We start from the raw sequence: 20094 nt of genomic DNA, 5'->3' as shown, positions 1-20094 counted from the left end.
CTGACTTGCATATTATGTTCCTGCTATTTAAAAGTATTTCTATAACCTTAAATAATTAAAAGCCCATATTATTGGCCTACCCAAAAGACAAACATCTAAACAATCTGATTTTCCATGGGCTCACTGAAAGAAATTGCAAAGTGTTTAATTTGATGACTACAGAACATGAAATAACAATGCACAATTATTTTGAACAACACTTACAGTAGAAACTAGCTTTCTGCTGGCCTTCTGCTTGGTGCCCCATTGTTTATAATTACATGCATACAGTGTGACAGTGCAGTTGTTAAATTAGAAATTGAACTTTTTTGACAACTGCATGAAAATTTGACCCAAAATATGGAGGAGTTTTTGTGTTTTGATTGGTTTTTATTTTTATTTTTTGAGGAGAGAGTGGTTTCCCTTCTTTCACTTACACATGTATTAATTAACTTGTTCTGGCAAGTGTTTAGTAAACATGGAACAGGGGCATTTCTTTAGTGATATAATTAAAATTCCCTTTTAAAATGTTTTGCATGATATTTTATGCACAATTTGACTCCAGTAAAAAGAGGTTCTAATTAAAGTTTCTAAATGAATGCCATCAAAACTGATAAAAGAAAATTTCTAGCAACCCATCCAAGCACACTGTTTTCTGTCAAGCACAGGTTTAATTTGGTGGTCAGTCAACATTAGCATGAATTAGTGAAGATATTCCCAATTTCCCAACCCCTTCCATGGTTAGTCTCAGAGAAGAAACTTCAAATGCTGTAGTTTCCCTTTAAGTTGTTCTACATTATTTATTAAATTAAATTTCCTCTAGCTAGTACACCAGGATATTTTGAGAAGCATCTAATTTGGGTTATGACACTTGTATAAATAAAGTGTTACATAAAACCTTTTGAATGAATGAACCTACCCGAACATTGACTGGGGCTTTAACTGTTTGTTTCTCATTATAACAGTGTACAGATAACACTGCTATAAATAGTACTATCCTTTTGGAAAACTTTTCTATTCTATTCAAATAGCTAAAGCACGTTTTTTATTTAAAATGTCTCTGTGCGGGGTGTGTGTGTGTGTGTGTGTGTGTGTGTGTGTGTGTGTGTGTGTGTGTGTGTAGTGGAAAGAGAGAGAGAAAGAGGTTATGAGGTAGAAAAGAAATTGGGTTGCCACAAAGAGTGATGAGTGCATTTAGAGAAATAACTACATTGAGAACTATCATAATAATGTGAAAGAATGAGGGAAGTAGAAAGCATGTCTAGAGTACAGTCAGGGGTGGGGTGGGGAGGAGGGAGACTTGGGACATTGGTGATGGGAATATTGCACTGGTGAAGGGGGGGGTGTTCTTTACATGACTGAAGCCCAAGCACAATTATGTTTGTAATTGAGGTGTTTAAATAAAGATATTAATTTAAAAAGAAGAATTTGGGTTGCCTATGATGCATTGGTGGACCCAAATTGAAAGATATTTTAAGGTAAGATTCAAACTCCCACATTTAAATTATTCATCATTTTTCCTTATAGTGAAGCTGTGAACTACTCCCCTAAACGTAGGGCTTTAAATAGGAGAATTGCCAGTAATTAATAAGTAAGAGGTTTACTGACTGAGGATCACTGATGTCTCTCATGATCACTTATAATTAATGGGGATTAGAATAGATCCCTCCGATCACTTTCTTCAGCCCTCTGGGTTCTGTACCTGCCCTGGCCAATGGTGGGAACGAGAAATCAAGCTCATTGGAATAGTTCTGTATAATAAATTGGAGGCTGCTAGCTGGAGGTTAACAACAACCTCTGCTTTATGGGAGGGTGATTGTGGGATGGTGTTAAAACTAGTGGTGCTAATCCTGACTCAACATTCAGGAGTCACAAATGGTGCTTCCCAACAGATTAAATTGGTTGGGAATGCAGCATCTCTGTTCTCTCTCTCTCTCTCTCTCTCTCTCTCTCTCTCTCTCTCTCTCTCTCTCTCTCTCTCTCTCTCTCTCTCTCTCTCTCTCTCTCTCTCTCTCTCTCTCTCTCTCTCTCTCTCTCTCTCTCTCTCTCTCTCTCTCTCTCTCTCTCTCTCTCTCTCTCTCTCTCTCTCCCCTCTGGCTAAAATTTAACATAGCCTTTGATTCCAGGAGGTTCCTGACTAGTGCTGGGGCTTACACATTAGTAAGCCCATCCTCTTGGTCCTCCTACTGAGCTATCTTTTCAAACTGGCCCTGGGATGCTTCTGATCACAGTGATGAGTATTAAAGCTCTATTTCTTAGAAACCAAAGCTAAATGAGGTGAAGTCTCTTGTGTAGGATAATACGGACAGAAGAAAGTAAGCTTCAAATCTACACTCTTCAAAATACTCATGCAACTTTCCACAGTGATTTTACTCAAATTTATTCTACACAGCCACATGGACCTTCTCATTCCACATTTCAGAATTTGGACTTTTACCGAGTGATTCAAAGTCAACATAGGGATTTCAACATAGGGATTTTACAGGCTGGATATGAACAATGATCCTCTCAATTCCTGGTAAATAGTCCTGGGTTCACTCATGATGGAACTAAATAAGGTTTTCAATCATTCTTGCACTCACCTACATAGTCATTCACTTCCCAAATGCTGAATTCCTGTCCCCTATATAAACACACTGTTTTTTTACATCTTATGTCTACTTTATTTTTCTAACTAAATCATTACTTATTAATGTTGTCTTCATTGCTTTCTTTTTGCCTTGAAGATATCTTTTTCCTAATTTTTATTATAGCACCATTATTTAGTAAGTTGTTCATAATGCAGTCAGTTCATGCATTAAATGTTCACACACCAATTCCACCATCAATGTGATCTTCCCTTCACCAGTGTTCCCAATCTCCCACCCACCACCGTAGCCTTCCCCCTTAGAGACATTTACTTCACATGCTTGTTACAACACAAATGCAAATGGAATTATCAAAATTTAGATCAGCACAGGTCAGTTTGAATTAATTGTTACATCTCTCGATGGTGTTACTAAAGTCAATGTCTAAGGATATCCGGGCTGTGGTTGGTGCCAGTTGAGCCTTCTGTGTTACTGTTTAGGCTTACTGAACTTGGTGGATTACTATGTGACTTTACCATCAGATTCTCTGTGATACTACTGGACTGACACTACTACAAAATATTGAAGTGCCATGCAGCCATTAGGTCCAGGAATTATACATCTAAAACAAATTTGGTGGTTTGTCAGTTTGATAAAATCATAGAGCTGGATCATTCTGGTGGAGGGTAAAAGGTATGGCATTGGACTGCTGTAGTTCATGAGAAAGGAAAACATGCTCCATCCCTCTCTCAGAATACTACAGAGGTACTATCCAGGACAAGACTATTTGAGAAGTACTGGCAGCTGTTTTTTGTTTAATTTTGCTTTTTAAATCTCGGATGAAGAGATGGGCCATTTTTCTGCTAGAAAGATGGCAGCAAGATACACCATTATTGAGCTACAGTGGTTCCTTGCTCCCATGGCTAGTCCACAATTTGGTTCTTCAGCCTTTAGCTCTTCTGCTTTTTTCTCCCCTATAGGCCTATTCAGCCAACTCCTATTCTGTGCTAGCATTCCAGCCTCTGGCACCCTGACCCCAGCTCTCCAAAGTTCTGGGGATTTAGAAACCCAAAGATAAATTTGTTTGAATTCTGTTGGAAATCAAAGTAAAGAAAACCTAGATTCTGTTCCCAGAAGCAAACTACAGATGAGATTGTGAACACTGTGGCCAAGAAGCAGCCTCTGGATTAGATGATTCCATCAAAATTCTGCTAGCTGTGCACCCTCCAGCTAAGAATCCATTCCTTCTAAGCCTGTGTTTCTTATCTTTAGAGCAGAAAAGGACTGTGACCAAAGGATTGTTATTTAAGACTTAGGTGGAATTTTTGTTCTGTTTTGTTGATTTGGGGGTAGGGGAATCACACCCCCAGTGCTCAGAGCTTGCTCCTGGCATGCTCTAGGTACAACATGTCTTGCAGAGAGGAATGAACTAGAGTTGGCAGCAAGCAAGCAAGCAGGCACCTGAACTCTCTTTTGGCTTAAGATTTCAATGTGTATGGTGTTTTTTATTTCATGATCTGGGACAGACCAAATTTTGTTGTTACTATTCTTATGGAGAAAAATAGCTTATGGCTATGATTTTTAACCCTTAAGGCCGGTATTGTTATATTTCTAACAGAGTTTTGAAGACCCAAGTCTGAGTTCACAGCACTAGTTAGCACTTAGGGCAGGCTTCCCCTGACCCCCAAATGTGAGGCCAGAGCTGGGCTCTGCAACCTCACATCTTTATCGCACCACGTTGAACAAGACACTCAACCTCTCGACACTTTCATTTCTCGCCTGCAGAAAAAGATAAGGATTTCATCCATCTCACAGAATAGTAGTAAGAAGTAAGAAAACATGTGTAATGTGCTAAATTAGCCTGGTGCCCCGCACTCAGAGTTCAGAGATGGGGCACAGCAAGTCTCAGAGCATTATGATGTATGCCTTTGACTTTAGGGGATTGATCGAAGACAGATATTGTATTAGCACAAATAAATCCAGCACCTCCCACTCTTTACAACATCTTTGGAAATGTGGGAGTTTTCAAGGTCTCTGTGATGTGCCAGGTTTTATAATGGCTTCATGGTGAGCCCACCCACGTGACTCCTTCCATTTGATAACATGTTGCCTGTTTTTGAACTTCAGAGACCCACTAAGATTCCCTTACTCCCAGCCAGTATTTTCAATCTGCCCTTTCACTAAGTTACTGAAAGAACAGCAAGCAAGCCTCATTGAAATTTCTCATAGGATTATGCTAGTGGATTTCAACATTTCATTCCTCTGTTGCTCAAGTTCCACATCTTAAATAACTAGGAGTCCAAAACAATTTCTAAAACTTCTGGAGAGATACATATGCAGAGTCATATATCATCTAAACATGCACTTCACCTCAGAACCACTTTAAATCCATATCATTAATTGCTAATTAAAGGCATGCATTGCTTTCTCTTCTGCTTCTTTCTTTTGCATGAGTAAATCTTTTGAGAAAGGACCATTGTCCACAAGCCTAAATGCCCTTCACAGTCAAATAATATTGTTAAGTCTGGGCCTCAAGATCTGCTACCCAAAAGACCACCCGGGAGACAGACAATAATGTAAATGTAAGTGAGTTTATTTCAGCATGCTGGGGTCCAACATCTAAAAAAATGAATATCCCGAGAATGGAGCACAGATCAAATTTAAAAGGTCCAGGGGATTCCTACCTCTGGGTATTGCTCTTTTAAAATTATTGATCCTTAGTACAAGATTGAGCTAGGATTAGTTATAGTTCAAATGTAGCATCATTCAAATGTAGCACCAAGACAGTTTGGTGAGTTGCAGCCCCAAACCCAAGATGCAGTGTCATCTGGCCATCTGTCAATTGCTGTTTAGCCTTATCAGGGTGTAATTCCTGGCATTTACTCCTCGGGTCTGATTCCAGCTTTCTGGGCCTAGTTTTTGTTCCTTAAAACTGGAGCCTGTCATGGCTGTACTTAGGCTCACAGCAAAGCCAGGTTTATAGCAATTAACTTTCTTAAGCAAGCAGAGTAAAGAAGCCAAAGCAATTATCTCTAAGCAAAGGCACACTATATTCTTTGTTGTTATTGTTGTTGTTGTTTTGTTTTGGGGTCACACCTGGCAGTGCTCAGGGCTTACTCCTGGCTCTATGCTCTGAAATCATTCCTGGCAGGCTCAGGGGACCATAAGAGATGCCTGGATTCAAGCCACTGCCCTGATTGCAAACGAAACGCACCATCTCCATGCTATCTCTCCAGTCCCGGCACACCATATTCTAACATTAACATTTCGGCTACAATTAATTCTTAATCTTAGATCCTAACAACATACGTAAGGAATGGAGCAAGTAGATCCGAGAAAAACTAGTGACTGTGAGGTCATGAATTATAACTATATGGCAATTAAATGCAAAACTAGGGGCAGAGTGACATAAATCTGAATGCAGGGGAAGTGTCTGCCATGCTCTGGGAAGCAGCCCCCTCCATGCCAGAGATAAAATAACAGCAGGCCTCTAGAGTTGCTTGTTAGTCCAGAAATGGGCTGATGGACTGATCTTTAAAGGGTAGCAATTGATTAATTTATTATAAAAGGCAAAGCGAAAATGCTTGAGAAACAAACAGTATCCCTTGTTGAGAATTTCTTAAATAGGTAAACTTCCTGGTAGTTGTGGCCAATTTACTATGTTAATCAGGGCTAAGGTCTCACATAAATTCCTATATTCCTGTATTTACCCTTCCAGACATCTTATGAGACTGATACTACTCAAATTATCCCATTTTATAGACAGAGGAATTGAGATATGATTTGGTTTCCAACTCGCCCAGCCTGCCTGAGACTCATCCAAGAATGTGGTAAACCAGAAAGCCTACATTACTGTGTTGACTTTCTTTCGTGGTAAAATAGTTGGGTTTTTCCAACCAAGTGGGAAAAGAATATTATCTTTATCCTCTGATATAAGGATGTGCTTTGTTGCTGGTTTGAGGTTTGGAATGTTTTGGGTTCATTTGGTTTAGGTTTTTTACATTTTTTTAGGGGAGGTGTTTTTCCCAGATGGGTATTTTAAATCCACAAATATTTCTTGAACCACAATTACATATAAAACACCATCTTCTGTGTTCTAGCACATTTGATTTTATTACCATTAATGCCATGTGTGGATACGATTTCAGAAAGAGGATAATGCTGTTGAAAGAGCTTCATCTGGAAATACATCCGTTTGCAAACAGATTGGCATATTATCCACAAATATAAACATTTACAAAAAATAAAAAACAAAAATTCAGGCATCACTGGATGGCTGTTACCATAATGATTCATTGGCACCAGAGAAGTGCTGCCTGGTGAGAGATGCCAGAGCTGTTTGACACGTTTCAGTGGAGTTCATTACACACACGAAACGGAACCAATTTTACTCAACAGTGACTTTGACATTTACAGAAAAATGAAATGGAGGTTTAGAAATGAAGACTTCATGGGCAAGCTCTACCCCCCAAATTTTAAATTGGCTCCAACCTTATGTCACCACTGCTAGCATCTCAGCCATGATCTCTCGGCTTATTTTATTCTCAACAGGTGGCAGCATATTCAAAACCGAGCTTCTCAGGTGATCTGAAAATGGATCTTGAGTAAACTTAATTGAGCAGAAAATACTTCCCTCTGAATATTACATATATATATATATTTTTTTTTTGAGAGGTTGCTTGTAAAAAGACATGAGTCCCTTTGGCTTCACTCTGTTTCATGCCTCTTGCTTATCAGATTTTTCTTTCTCCAAGTTGCTAGATTTTAATGGCAGATGTGCTGTCCATAGTCCTTTTGCTCCCCAACAGTGTAGAGCAGAGCCACTTCAGGGTCCAAATTGGGGATCAATAGAATCATGAGAGATGTTAAATGGTTGTAAACAAACCAGTTTTTTACTACCTCATTGGTGAGATCATATTATAAAATGTACCAAAGGTTAGTAAGAGTTATAATATATATGCTATATAAATATATATTATATGTAATATGTATGCTAGAAAGACTGCATGGCTAATTGGGTTGAGCCAATAGATTAGCATGACTTGTTTATCAGACAGTATTTTTAGAAATGTTATCTGCAAGTAACATCACACAGTAGACTGTGTTAGGGATTTCATATGCAACCTCATTCGCTTAAAAAAAAACAATTTCATAATGGATTTTAAAACATCTTTACCCTGCTAAGTGATGAAAGTTTTTTCCTAATGTTGCTTTTTTGAATGCTTACTGTGCTTTCTGTGCCCAAGTTAAGACACTGCATACCAAAGAATGAATGTGCTTGATTTAATTAGTAAGCCCAGATAACATTGTAGTAGAATTGCATGGGTTAGAATTAATCAAGAATGCCAGAACAAATGTATTCTAAGTTCAAATTTGAAAACTTTAAAGCATTTATATTGCCTTTAAATCTGCCTAACATTTACTTATTTGTTTGTCTGTAAACATTATAAATAGAATCAGCATCTCCAAACCAGATAATACAGTTGAATCATAAAGACTGTTATCAAACATAAGTCACTAGAGAAGCAATTCAATCCATAGAGAAGTTTTCTAATTAGCATAGTAATGATTTGCAAATAAAAGGTGCTTTCAAAATACTCTTGAGAGCTTTCAAACATTATAGTTTGTCATCTCATTCTATATATCCCCTATTGAAATGTTTTTACATTATTAATTTTTAATAATTTAAGGGAAAAGATTTTGCTAATCAAAAAGAAAACTTCAGGCCAGCTTCTGCATTAATTATCACACATTCTAAATTGGTAGAACCTGAATTAATGAGGCCCATGTTCCTCCTAAATGGCATGAAGAAAATAAAAGTTGGACTTGACTGCAAGTCTAAATTCATAGAGGTTTCTGGCCAAAAAATTTTTTCTTACACCTGCAAAGTATTATCAAAATATTGATATCTGTTAATTATCAATGAGATGAAGACCTTGACTTGCCATGCATAAACATCTTAAGTATCTCCTACTTATCATTAAGCAAATTCTTGCAAACATTCAAACTATTTTTCTGGATCAATCATTTTTGCATATCAAGATCATAGTACACAATCAATTGCTTAGAAGAAAGAGAAATTTTCCATATACCCAAATTTCAATAAAGAAACAGAAGCCAGAGTGATAGCACGGTGGTAGGGCATTTGCCTTGCGTGCAGCTAACCCAGGACGAACCCAGGTTCTATCCCTAGCATCCCATATGGTGCCCCCACACACAGCCTGCCAGGCGTGTTTTCTGAGTTCAGAGCTGGTAACACCTGCTGGGTGTGGCCCAAAAACAAATTAAAAAAATTTAAAAAAAACATGTGATTGGGGGCCGGGCGGTGGCGCAAGAGGTAAGGTGCCTGCCTTGCCTGCGCTGGCCTTGGACGGACCGCGGTTCGATCCCCCGGCGTCCCATATGGTCCCCCAAGCCAGGAGCAACTTCTGAGCGCATAGCCAGGAGTAACCCCTGAGCGTTACCGGGTGTGGCCCAAAAAACAAAAACAAAAAAAAAAAAAAAAAAAAAAAAACCATGTGATTGATGAAATAATCCTTCTGTTCACTGCTGTCATTAGGATACTGTTAAGCAGTGCAGCTTTTACGTTGGGTGGTGGTGATAAAGTCCTTGGGATTGCTCTTCCGATAATACCAGGCTTCACCCTAGAGGGTGGAGGGCAGTTCAGAGGATCAAACCTAGGATCTCATACTTATCAGCCATGCATTCTGCCACTGAGCTACATCCAGAGGCCCTGCAACTTTGATCCTATAAAAGAAGTTTGGATGTTTCTTCTCTTTACATAAGCCAAGAGGAAAAAAGAAACAAAAAGATTACAGATGTCAATTCTGTTTTACATTCTTTTCTCTGCCACTATTAAATTTTGGGTTCTTTCCTCAGCATGCCTGCTCCACTAACACCCAGTGACTAGGTATGTCCTTGTTGATTTTTTTTTTTTTGGCTACTTTCAGACATCACAGAGCAACACTTCTGATTCCTCACAGTCGCCCTAGGCTTCTCCTGTGTTTCAGTAGCTTAGAAGTCAGCTTTTTCAGGTTTCTCAGTTTGGTCTTTTTCTTCCTTTGCTAAACTTACAGCCACTTAGCAGCTTAATACCCTGGTATTTTATTTCTAAGGCCATGCTTGGAGCATGTCTATTTATTTTATTTCATGTTTTTATATTAAAATCTAACTATGTTTGGCATTCACTTTAACTCTATCAAATTTTTACTCAAAATAATTCTAGAATAACAACTATATTGATTTTAAGAAAGTTGGGGGTCAGATAGTACAACAGGTAGGATGCTTGTCTGCATATGGCCAACCCATTTTCAAGGGTTTTATTTCCAATATATGATCACCTAAACCCCAATAAGAGTGATCCTTGAGCCCTGAGCACCAACAAGTGTGACTCCCCCCCCCAAAAAAAAGCATACCATTTTCACAAGAACAAAATCACTACATTAATGTGAGTTCTGATTTTCTGTTTTTCTTTATGGATTTTTTTAACCGAGTAAAGATGATTTTTAAAACCTTCATCTAAATACTTGAATAATAGCTCAGATAATTGGAGTGCATGCAACATAACTCCAATTTTAATAGCCCTTATTCTTCAGTGCCCCTAAGCATCTCTGGTTGTGGCCCTGGTAGCCCTGAAACACTTCTAGGACGAAGAAAACTATCCAGTCTTAATGCCTGAGTACAGCTCCAATAAACTGCAAAGGGAACTGAAAAGGGACAACAAGCTGTCCCTTTTCACAGTCCCATATTCTCTTCACACAAGCATTAAAATGCTAGGAATAAAGCATGGGTATTGCTTGCCTGGGTGAAAGTACAAGATACCTGTGAAGTCCTAAGTTCACACAAAGGAAAACAATTGGCAAGTTGACAAAATCTGACTTTAAAAATGGAAATGCTCCTGGAAAAAAATAGAATAATTTCTTATCCCTAAAGGGAATATTGTTATATCTTACAGACTTTGACAGTCTGTCTTCTAAATAGAGTCTACCCATGCAAAGGAAGTAGGAAAAACAATAGTGATAATAATAATCATGACCATTAATACTTAAATACTTACTAAGTGTTGCTAAATGTCAGGCACTGTTCTATACATGTAATGATTTATTTAATCCTTAGAACTTCCTGTGAGGCACTTACTATAATTATTCCCTTTTACAGTAAAAGAAAGTAAGGTATTAACTTAATAAGCAATTTCTCCAAGTTCATACAAACTTGAATTCAGGCAGAACCTGAATTTAAATCCAAGCATTCTGATTAAAACCACTGTGCAGTCCTTCCTATAAGAAATAGCAGAGGAGCTGGAGAGCTAGTACAAGGAATAAGGCACTTTCTCATGCTATCAACCCCAGTTCAATCTCCAACACACACGTGGTCACCTATGCAGACCCAGATATAAACCCTGAGCACTTCTGGGCATACCCCAAGGACTCCCACTACCCCACTACTATTGTCAAAATTAACAGATAAAAATTCTGTTATATATAAGAGGAGCGCATGCTCCAAAACTAGGATCTGGTGAGATGTGGGTCTGGAAATAAATGTCGACCCAGGAAATACGTAATCCACTGAGTGAAAGAGTGCAAGAAATGGTCCAGTCAGGAATCCCACCACACAAGCCTTCTGCCCCAATGAAGGAAAGCAGTTTAGTGGAGGAAGACCAAAGAATGAGGCCTTTCCTTCCTGAAACCCTGGCTTTTATTCTCAAGAACCAGGCCTCATCATAGGGTGGAGAAGGAATACCAGTAGGGAGGGAACCAGTAATCCTCATCACCAGATCACACTCTAAAGTGTGTATCTGTACAAATTGGGGTAGGACCAGTAATCCAATAGTTTATACATGCAACAATTCAAAGTTTGCAGGGTTTCTTTTTAACTCCAGAATTCGTGAGAACTCTATCATTCTAAACCAACCACCAAATATGACTACATCGTGCTAATTTTAGTAATTTTTACATATTGAGTATTTAATAAGGACCTACCCTGCCAAGTTAATAGCAAAAAAGATGGGGCTTATGGCAAAACCTGTTATTCCTGCGTACTTAGAAGTACTGTTTAAATTTGCATCATTTTAAAAGCTCATTACCAACTAAACACACACACACATACAATTTAAATACTTGACATTTCGGTATCTGTGATATTAAAAAGAACTAATATTTAATATTCAAGTGGCAACAGCTTGTCGAGTTTGCACACAACACCCACAGGGATCGATTTTTCTTTTAAAATGGCCTTTGGAAGGCTGCCTCTGAAACAGCTGACACCTCCATTCTCTGCAGCCCTTTTTCCTGCCAGCACCATGGGGTCCTCCCAGAGTGTGTGGCAACAGACGTGTAATTCTTCACTGCAGGATTTGTCTATGCAAATAATGGAGAATGTGGGAAAATAAGAAAAAATGTAATTGCCACAGAATCAACCTCATGTAATCTTCCCAGGGAATGATGAATCCGTGTCTTTCGAGGGCTTTTGTCCATATGTTCTCCCCGAGCCCATCCTGGGGCGTCCCGCGTGGACAGAAGCAGGGCAGCACCTAATTGCGTATCCGTCATACCTCACCTGAACCCAGGCCATGTTGCGACAAGGGTACTGTCGCCTGGCATTTTTCCAGCATGACTAATTGTCACAGTACTAATTTACTCACCTGTGGAATTTCCAACTTCCCCAGACTGCTGTCAAGAAGATGCATAATAATGGAATCAAGGTTTTAAAATGCTGAACACTGTGAAATATTTCACTTGCGCGCCAGCAGTAAGCTTTTGCGAATGCATGAGTTAGGGGGTTATAATTACTCCTGGCTGGAGTTGAAAAGGTCGTGGTAGAATCAAAGAAGCAAAAAGAACAAATGTTTTCTGTGCCTTTAGAGCGACGGCACCAGCTCAATTACGATGACGTTCAACATTACAATGCGCTTCATTTGGGGATGAGTATGAGTTAAGAAACTATTTTTCCGATACCCAAATTGTAACGTAAGTCATTTGTTAGATGGTTTTTTATCTCCCTTCAGGAAAGTGAAGATGTTTAAGATGGAGATAGAAGTATGTGTTACCTTAATTACATGAAATAGTGAATCAACTTGCAGCATCTTTGCCAGTTAGTCTGATCTGAGGACTTTTTTTTTTTTGGAATGTCAGATTGTTTTTGAGAATTAATATTGGGCATGAAACTTATTAGCCCCAAATATAACAACAGCTGATTTTTCTGAAGGTTGCACTCATTATGATAAAGAAATTGTTAATGAACCAGTGAAAATTACATGGTAACTGACCAATATTAATATATATGCTTGATTGCTTCTTATACAAGTAAACTTTAGAGATGAAATCCTGGAGTTTATAAAGAAATGTGTATAAAACTACTTCTTTCCACTTCCAGTAGTCTTCTAAATACTATTTATTAGCCCATCTTTAGTGTCATTAGGTCACCTGAAGGGAAAACCAAGTTTACTGAGCAACTTAGAGAGATATTGGGTTAACTGGATTAAATGCAGACTAATTGTTAAATGCAGATTTATTATTATCTATAAATTTCATTAAAAAAACTTCAGTATGTTAATATGCATGCTGAAGAGACAATCCCTGGTCTTTTCCAACCTTATTTGACCTGCAACAGTCTACCAAAGCAGAGCTCTGAAGCCAGAATTTAATTTGCCATGACTTGTGCCTACACATCACAGGTACTCAAATTTATTCTAGCATTATCCACTTAGAACTGAATTGCAACTCTCAGTGATCTTCTTTGTCTTCATCTTGTTCATGACTGTAAATGTGCCCAAAAGCAAACTCGGACTGATTGCCAGATCCCCACCTGCATACTCAGAGGTGGGAAACAGGAAAAAAAATGTACTGGGTCCTACTGACCTCCAGCAAAGCTACTACTTAAAAACTTAAAACAGAGTGTCCGGGAGATAGAAATGGAGATGGGAAAGCAACGTTCCTTCTGCGTAGCATCCCTGCAAGACCTTTTTCCTCATTTCTAACTTGCTGGCCAACTTACTCTTATTGTGCTATTCCAATTGCTGTCCTCTTTCTTGGGCGTCTTTGTTCTAACGCTGAATTTTAAGCATCTCTAAAAACGCTGGATATGTTCTTCTTCTTTCCAGATATCCTCTGAGAGTCAAGCAAAGAACATTTTGAAGAGAAAAGGAATGAGGCAAGATCCAGGGCAGTGAAAGAGGCACTTACCAGAGAGGACACTTGCTTCCCCAAGCTTGGACTGTGGCATCGCCATGAGAACTTATTGCTACTTTTTGCTTCTCTTTTGGGTTGGTCAACCCTACCCAATTTTCTCTGCAACGCTATCTAAGAGGACTAGTGGTTTCCCAGCTAAGAAAAGGACACTGGAGCTCTCCGAACACAGCAAAAATGAGCTGATTCGTTCCAAAAGGAGCTGGATGTGGAATCAGTTCTTTCTCCTGGAGGAATACACAGGATCTGACTATCAGTATGTGGGCAAGGTAGGATCGCATGGGGCGCTTGGACATTCTGCTTGTAAAAGCCTGAACAAATTACTTCTAAATAATGTGCATCCTTCCCCAGTAAAGTAAGAATTGTTACTTATGGGGTAAGACTGTTTTTGTTCACTGAGTAGTTTCTGGAAGACTAGTGAGAGCTAGGCAATGTTAGCATTGCCACAAAGAAAGACGAAAAACTGCTCCCACTCCAGATAAAACGCCCACAACCATCCGCAGAGGATTATCATAAATCCTTTAATTTTGACTTCGGCTTTAAAAGTGTGGTCCAGCTTTTCTATAAAGTAGGATGGGTAAAAATAGGAATAGAGTTATTGAGGGGTAAGGAAAGGAAAATTCCTTCTTTCTCCTTCGGAAAGCAAATATTCTGAGTTTTAGTGATGTGCCCAGGTCCAAAGGGGCCACTTCTTTATGCTGTTCCTTTTGCTGAGCAGAGGGAGTCCTTTGTCACAACCTCGCATTTGCCTTAGGTTAGGTAGCCACTGCCACTGCTGCTGTTTTGTCTGGACTCAAAATAGTTGGCAAGAGCCTTACATGTGATGATTACATTGGGACAAGTTTCACAAAAGGGAAAAAAATGGTTATGTAAAGGTGCTTCTTCCAAAAATCTTCTGGCCATTTTAGTGACTGGGGAAAGTGGAATGAGGACGTGTTGTTTATTATATCATCCTCACATGTTACTGGAGCTGAGTCAGGAAAAAGGCTTGGTTATACTGTCATCATGGGTTTCACTGAGATTTTATCACCAGCTACAATCTTGTAGCATAGTATCTGCATACCGCAAAGATATTTTTTAAAGGAAAGGAAAGAAACAGGAAACAGATTTATCCTTTGTAGAGCTTGCATTTTATGATGCGGTCTAAATAAAACAAATATTAGTAGCATATCTTTCAACAAACCAAGAGTGAGTGTGATGAAATGTCTTGTTTGTGATGATGACTATGATTTTTAAATACCTATGGCATATTAGCATGCATAAAGAATATTTTGCAGATTCTAAGGGTTGCATGTTCACACTTCAATCAGTGATCAAATGTCCCTGAATAGCCATGTGCCAATATTCTCTTAAAGTATTTAGCACTCTTTACTCTTAAGTGAAGAATAACTCCCCATGGGTTGGGTTGAGATAACTAGGCATTATTCCAGTGAAGTACATTATTCATGTGGTTTAAAGTAGGAGAGGAAGTATTCAGAGAAAAGGTGAATATGAACACAGATCCCAAGGATCAGAGTCTTGTAATTGCTGTGAAATTCACAGTGTGAAACTTTTGAAAACAGCCTGTTTACTCGAATTTCATTGCATTTCCTCTATGAGAATTGAAAGCACTACATTAATGATATCATGGTTGCATCATCATCACTATCATTATCATCATCATAATAATCTGTCTCTAAGCACTTCTTCAATACAAATAACATTACTGCTCTGGAAAAGTCATCTTTGGGTCATAATCCTTCCCTTTTTTATTTTTGCTTTTCTCCTCAAATTGTGAGACCATTAGCCATCAAAATCTACCCTGTGCATTTAAAGAAAGAACCAAAGTGTCTTGGGATACTAGAAGCAACTATGGCCAAAGTGCAGAGGAATGTTTCACTGCTCAAAGAATGAGAGAACATTGATGTGGCCCTCTGGGAGAGTGTCAAGTTGAACAATCAAGTAGATCCCAATTAATCCAGATCCATTAATCCACATTCAAAGCCTGTCCATGGTGGACTATTAACCATCCCAGTTTTCCGTGTCTCTATCTACAAATATAGGCTCTGTCCCTAGCCAGTGGGGTATCACTGTAGTGAAACAGTTACAGGAACTAGGATCCCACATTTCATAATGTTACCATTCTTGTGGCTAGTGAGTCCAGCTAAACCCAGTTCTATCCCCAGTAGCACCAATCCTTGACCTTCACATTGGACCCCCAGCCTGGTTGGCCAGCATCACCCGAAAGGGTCCTGGGCCCCTTGACCACTCTTGGGACACCCCCCATATATTACTATTCTTGATGGAAAAAAATTATCAAATAGGCTCTATTAAATCAACCTATAATGCACTGGAGTGGAATATTGATTTTGCTATTATTGCCAGAAATAAAAGAGTGATTTAAGGATTTCCTGGTGAGTGGAAAAGAAATGAGGAGTTATAACAGCCCCTCACAGTCAACTTTCAGCTTGATTTCATTGGATTTAGGTATTTTGGGATTAGGTGAAGAGATTTCCCTAAACTGCCTCCCCAGTGTCTCCCTCTCTAGCCTGAAGGCAGTTCACTGCAGAGAATCTAAGCTGGAGAGAAAGTCAAGGCCAGTGAAGCTTCCTCAGAACTGGAGCAGTTCTTGCACTACTGATGTGGCCTCTTCCCAATCCCATTTTATTTTATTTTGGGTCACACCCGGCAGCGCTCAGGGGTTCCTTCTGGCTCTATACTCAGAAATCGCTCCTGGCAGGCTCAGGGGACCATATGGGATGCTGGGATTCAAACTGTCCTGCATGCAAGTCAAATGCCTTATCTCCATGCTATCTCTCCAGCACCATCCCAATCCCATTTTAAAAGTTATATTTTGTCCCCAAAAGATGGCTGTAATGTGGAGGTTTTACAATCGCTGTGAACAGACCCAATAAACAGGACTGTAAATTACAGTGTCTCAATAAACTTACGAAGAAAAGAAGTAGACCCAGGACAAACAGAAAGTACAGGCCTTAAACCGCTTGATTTGATACAACTATCTCTAAATCAATTCCCTGCACCACATGTGACCCCCTGAGCACAGAGCCAGGAGTAAGCTCTGAGAACCAATTGGCTGTGACCAATTAAAAAAAATTTGATAAAGACCCAATTATTTTAGAGAAACATTTTCCCACATGTATCAGTAAGTTGATCCATTAATAAACTTATAATAAAAATGTGCTTAATGAGATGATCCAGATATTCAGATCTACAAAGTCTAGAAAGCTTTATCAAAGAAAAAAATGATTTGACAATAGCAGAGGCTCCAAAACCTGAGCAAGTCCACAGTGCCCTTAACTTCTCAGTAATTTTTTTAACAGTACCCTGAGGCCACAGGAAATATCTAACAATGGCATCGAATAGTTTGGTCCAGATAACTTAATAAGTATCTATGTTCTAACAGATGAAAAACTGGGAAAAAAATGATACTTCAATTGGCCTGGTGGAAAGGGGAATGGGGGGAGTATAAAAAGCCACTATTTCATTCTTACTAACCATGCTTACTTATTAAAGGAATGTCTGTACCTGATGGGCACTGCTTGACTTTTCTGATTGGTCATTTCCCTCTTCATGTCCCTTTCCACGTTGGTTTTAATTTTTACCGACCTTTTATTATGAGGATAGCGCAAAATCCAGCTTTGTAAATAAGATACTATTGAAGGAATTTAATGTGAACATTATGAATTACCTTAAGCTAGTAAATCACCAGGTTTCTGAAGGAGTTCAAACGTTGCTACATTTTCTTCAAAATTTTAAAAATATGTCCTGCAATGCCAAAGTGATAGGACAGTGGTTCGGGTATTTGCCTTGCACACAGCCAATCCAGCTTAAATTCCCTGCCCCATATAGTCTCCCAAGCACAGCCAGGAGTGACTCCTTAGTGAAGAGCCAAGAATAACCCATGATCACTCCCATGTGTGGCCCAAAAACAAGCAAACAAAAAAGTCCTGGTGCTACATTTCTTTAAGGCACCTTAGATTTCTTCAGTGCACATTTGGAACCATGGGACTGTGAAAGGATTGGCATATAGGGGTCTAAAGTGTTAGATTTGTGAAGTTGGCCCTACTAAATCATACTTCCTCAAGGGGCTGAAACTAACTGGGTGCAAAAACATAAGACTATCAGGTGCAGGAGACAGTCTCTAGGTCCCATAGGCATCTGGGAAGCAGCAGAAAAGTCTGGAGGGGCTGGAGAGACAGCTCAACAGGTTAAACACATGCATTGCATGCAGGAAACATACCTTTGAAACCCACACTGCATGATGCCCCTAGTATTGCAGCGTATGACCCCAAAACAGAGTCAAAAATGCAGAATCTAGGGACCAAATAAAGGTCAAATTTCAATACAAAGCACAAGCAATGACCAGCAATGGGAGCTTTCCTCCTATTTCTGGCTCAATGGGTCTTGCAGCCACACATCTAAATGATGTGACCATTTGGGGACAACTTTTAGCTGATTTAGCATAATCCCCTGTGTGTTCCCTAGGAACTTGTCAGGAAGGCAAAATTCTGAATTTGTGTGTGTTTCACCAAAAGGACTAGGTGAACTGTAGATGCATTAACATTTGGGGCATTCTGAAGAAAACGGAATAGCTACTGAGTTGGACATCTAGAAGTTGTTTAGGAACCAGTCCTGACATGGTACTCAGGAATGATCCGTGCTGGTCCTCTAGGGACCTTATGTGGTACCAGGATTTGAACCAGGATCTCTGGGATAAAACATAAGTTTCTTTTCTTTTTTTATTTTTATTTTTTTTGGTGGGGAGGTGGGTGATCACACCGGCAGTGCTCAGGGGTTACTCCTGGCTCTATGCTCAGAAATTGCTCCTGCCAGGCTCGGGGGACTACATGAGATGCCGGAATTTGAACCACCATCATTCTGCATGCAAGACAAACACCTTACCTTTATGCTATCTCTCCGGCCCTAAAACATAAGTTTTTTTGATCCCTGTACTGTCTCTCTGGCCCTGCATTTGGGGAAATGTGTTTTGGAGGCCACACCCAGCAGTGCTCAGGATTTAGTCCTGGCTCTATCTATGTTCAAGAATCACTCCTGGCATGGTCAGGGACCATAAAGGATACCAAAGATCAAGCCCAAGTGGGCCAAGTCCAAGGCAAGTGCAATCACTCTGGCCCCAAAGCTCTACTTTCAAAACGACCTTTGGCTTGTGTCTCACCTCCCCCAGATATTCTGTTATAGTTGGTTCTTAATTAAGTGACTCTGGTTCTCCTAAATTTGAGAGTCATTACCCGAGAGTAGTAATTATAACAGCATGTGGCAGTTTAGAGGTAAAAGTGGGCATCCACAAGTATAATGGAAGCATAAAGCAGAAAGGCCAAGTGGCCTTGGACTTCAGCAGAACCTAGTGTAGGACATAATGACTTTGGAAGCAGGTGTGATAGAAGGAGCAGGTGTTAACATATGCTGCAGAGGGACAATTATTGGGACTTCCCAAGTAACAGGATGCAGAAGCCCAAAAAGAGTTGCCTGGAGAATTCAGCCGAGATATTTGAAATTGAACCATCGAGAGTGTCAGCAATGCCTGCCTAGAAATCAGAAATGTGGTTTCTCTCCATGGGGAGAGGGAGGATTATTTGATTATGTACAACATTGACTTATTTGGTTATATACAAAATCTACTATGGCTTAAGTAAACTTAGTAGGAAAATCAAAGGAAAGCCTCTACATTTTCTAAGCACCCCAGGGCCTTCCCACCAACTTTATGTAACATGGCAGTTCTTCACAGAATTGCAAGCAGTGATTGGCCACAGAGGTCAATTATTTTTGGGATCACATCTAGCAACTCTCAAGGGTTACTTCTGGCAAGCTTGGAGGACCAAATTGGAAGTCAGGGATCAAACTTGGGTTGGCTGTATGCAACGCAAATGACCCACCCACTGTACTATCACCCCAGGCCCCATAATTAAGCTCAATATTTTTAAATAGTGAACAGAATATATTTTTGATATGGATATTCCTCAATACAAAGATAAACATATTTAAAACCTCAACTATACAGAGAGTAGCACATGATCACAAAACAGCTCACAACACTTAATTCCCTTGTCTCCATTGTAACCTCCTCTTATACACACTGTACACTCTAACCAGTCTCCGTTCCATTAGCATTCGAGTTGCTTCTATTTTTAGCAGCACAGCAGAAGACATGTTTTTAAGGGACTTGTTAAACTGTATATTTTTGGTTATGGGTTTTTGAATCACACCCAGCGGTACTCAGGGGATATTCCTGAAAATTTGCTCGGGGCCATTTCTGGTGCTCAAGGGACCCTGTGGTGCCAGGAATTGAACCCATGCTTCCTGCTTGCAAAGCATGCACCTCGGCCTATTGAGCTATTTCTCAGCCT

General features: G+C 39.5%; 1 protein-coding gene across 1 annotated transcript in view; it reads left to right on the top strand.

Annotated features, from left to right (window-relative positions):
• CDH6 (cadherin 6) overlaps positions 1–20094 on the top strand; it is a 163571-nt gene that overhangs the window by 80752 nt on the left and 62725 nt on the right. Inside the window, exon 2 of the mRNA XM_049768603.1 lies at positions 13645–13998. Within this exon, the coding sequence (XP_049624560.1) occupies positions 13771–13998 (228 nt within the window). The 5' untranslated portion in view covers positions 13645–13770. The remainder of the gene's footprint in view (positions 1–13644; positions 13999–20094) is intronic.

Source organism: Suncus etruscus, chromosome 2, assembly GCF_024139225.1.
Source record: "Suncus etruscus isolate mSunEtr1 chromosome 2, mSunEtr1.pri.cur, whole genome shotgun sequence".
NCBI classification, from domain to species: Eukaryota; Metazoa; Chordata; class Mammalia; order Eulipotyphla; family Soricidae; genus Suncus; species Suncus etruscus.
The sequence above is the reverse complement of the archived record's forward strand: the minus strand, read 5'-3'. Positions and strand labels throughout refer to the sequence as shown.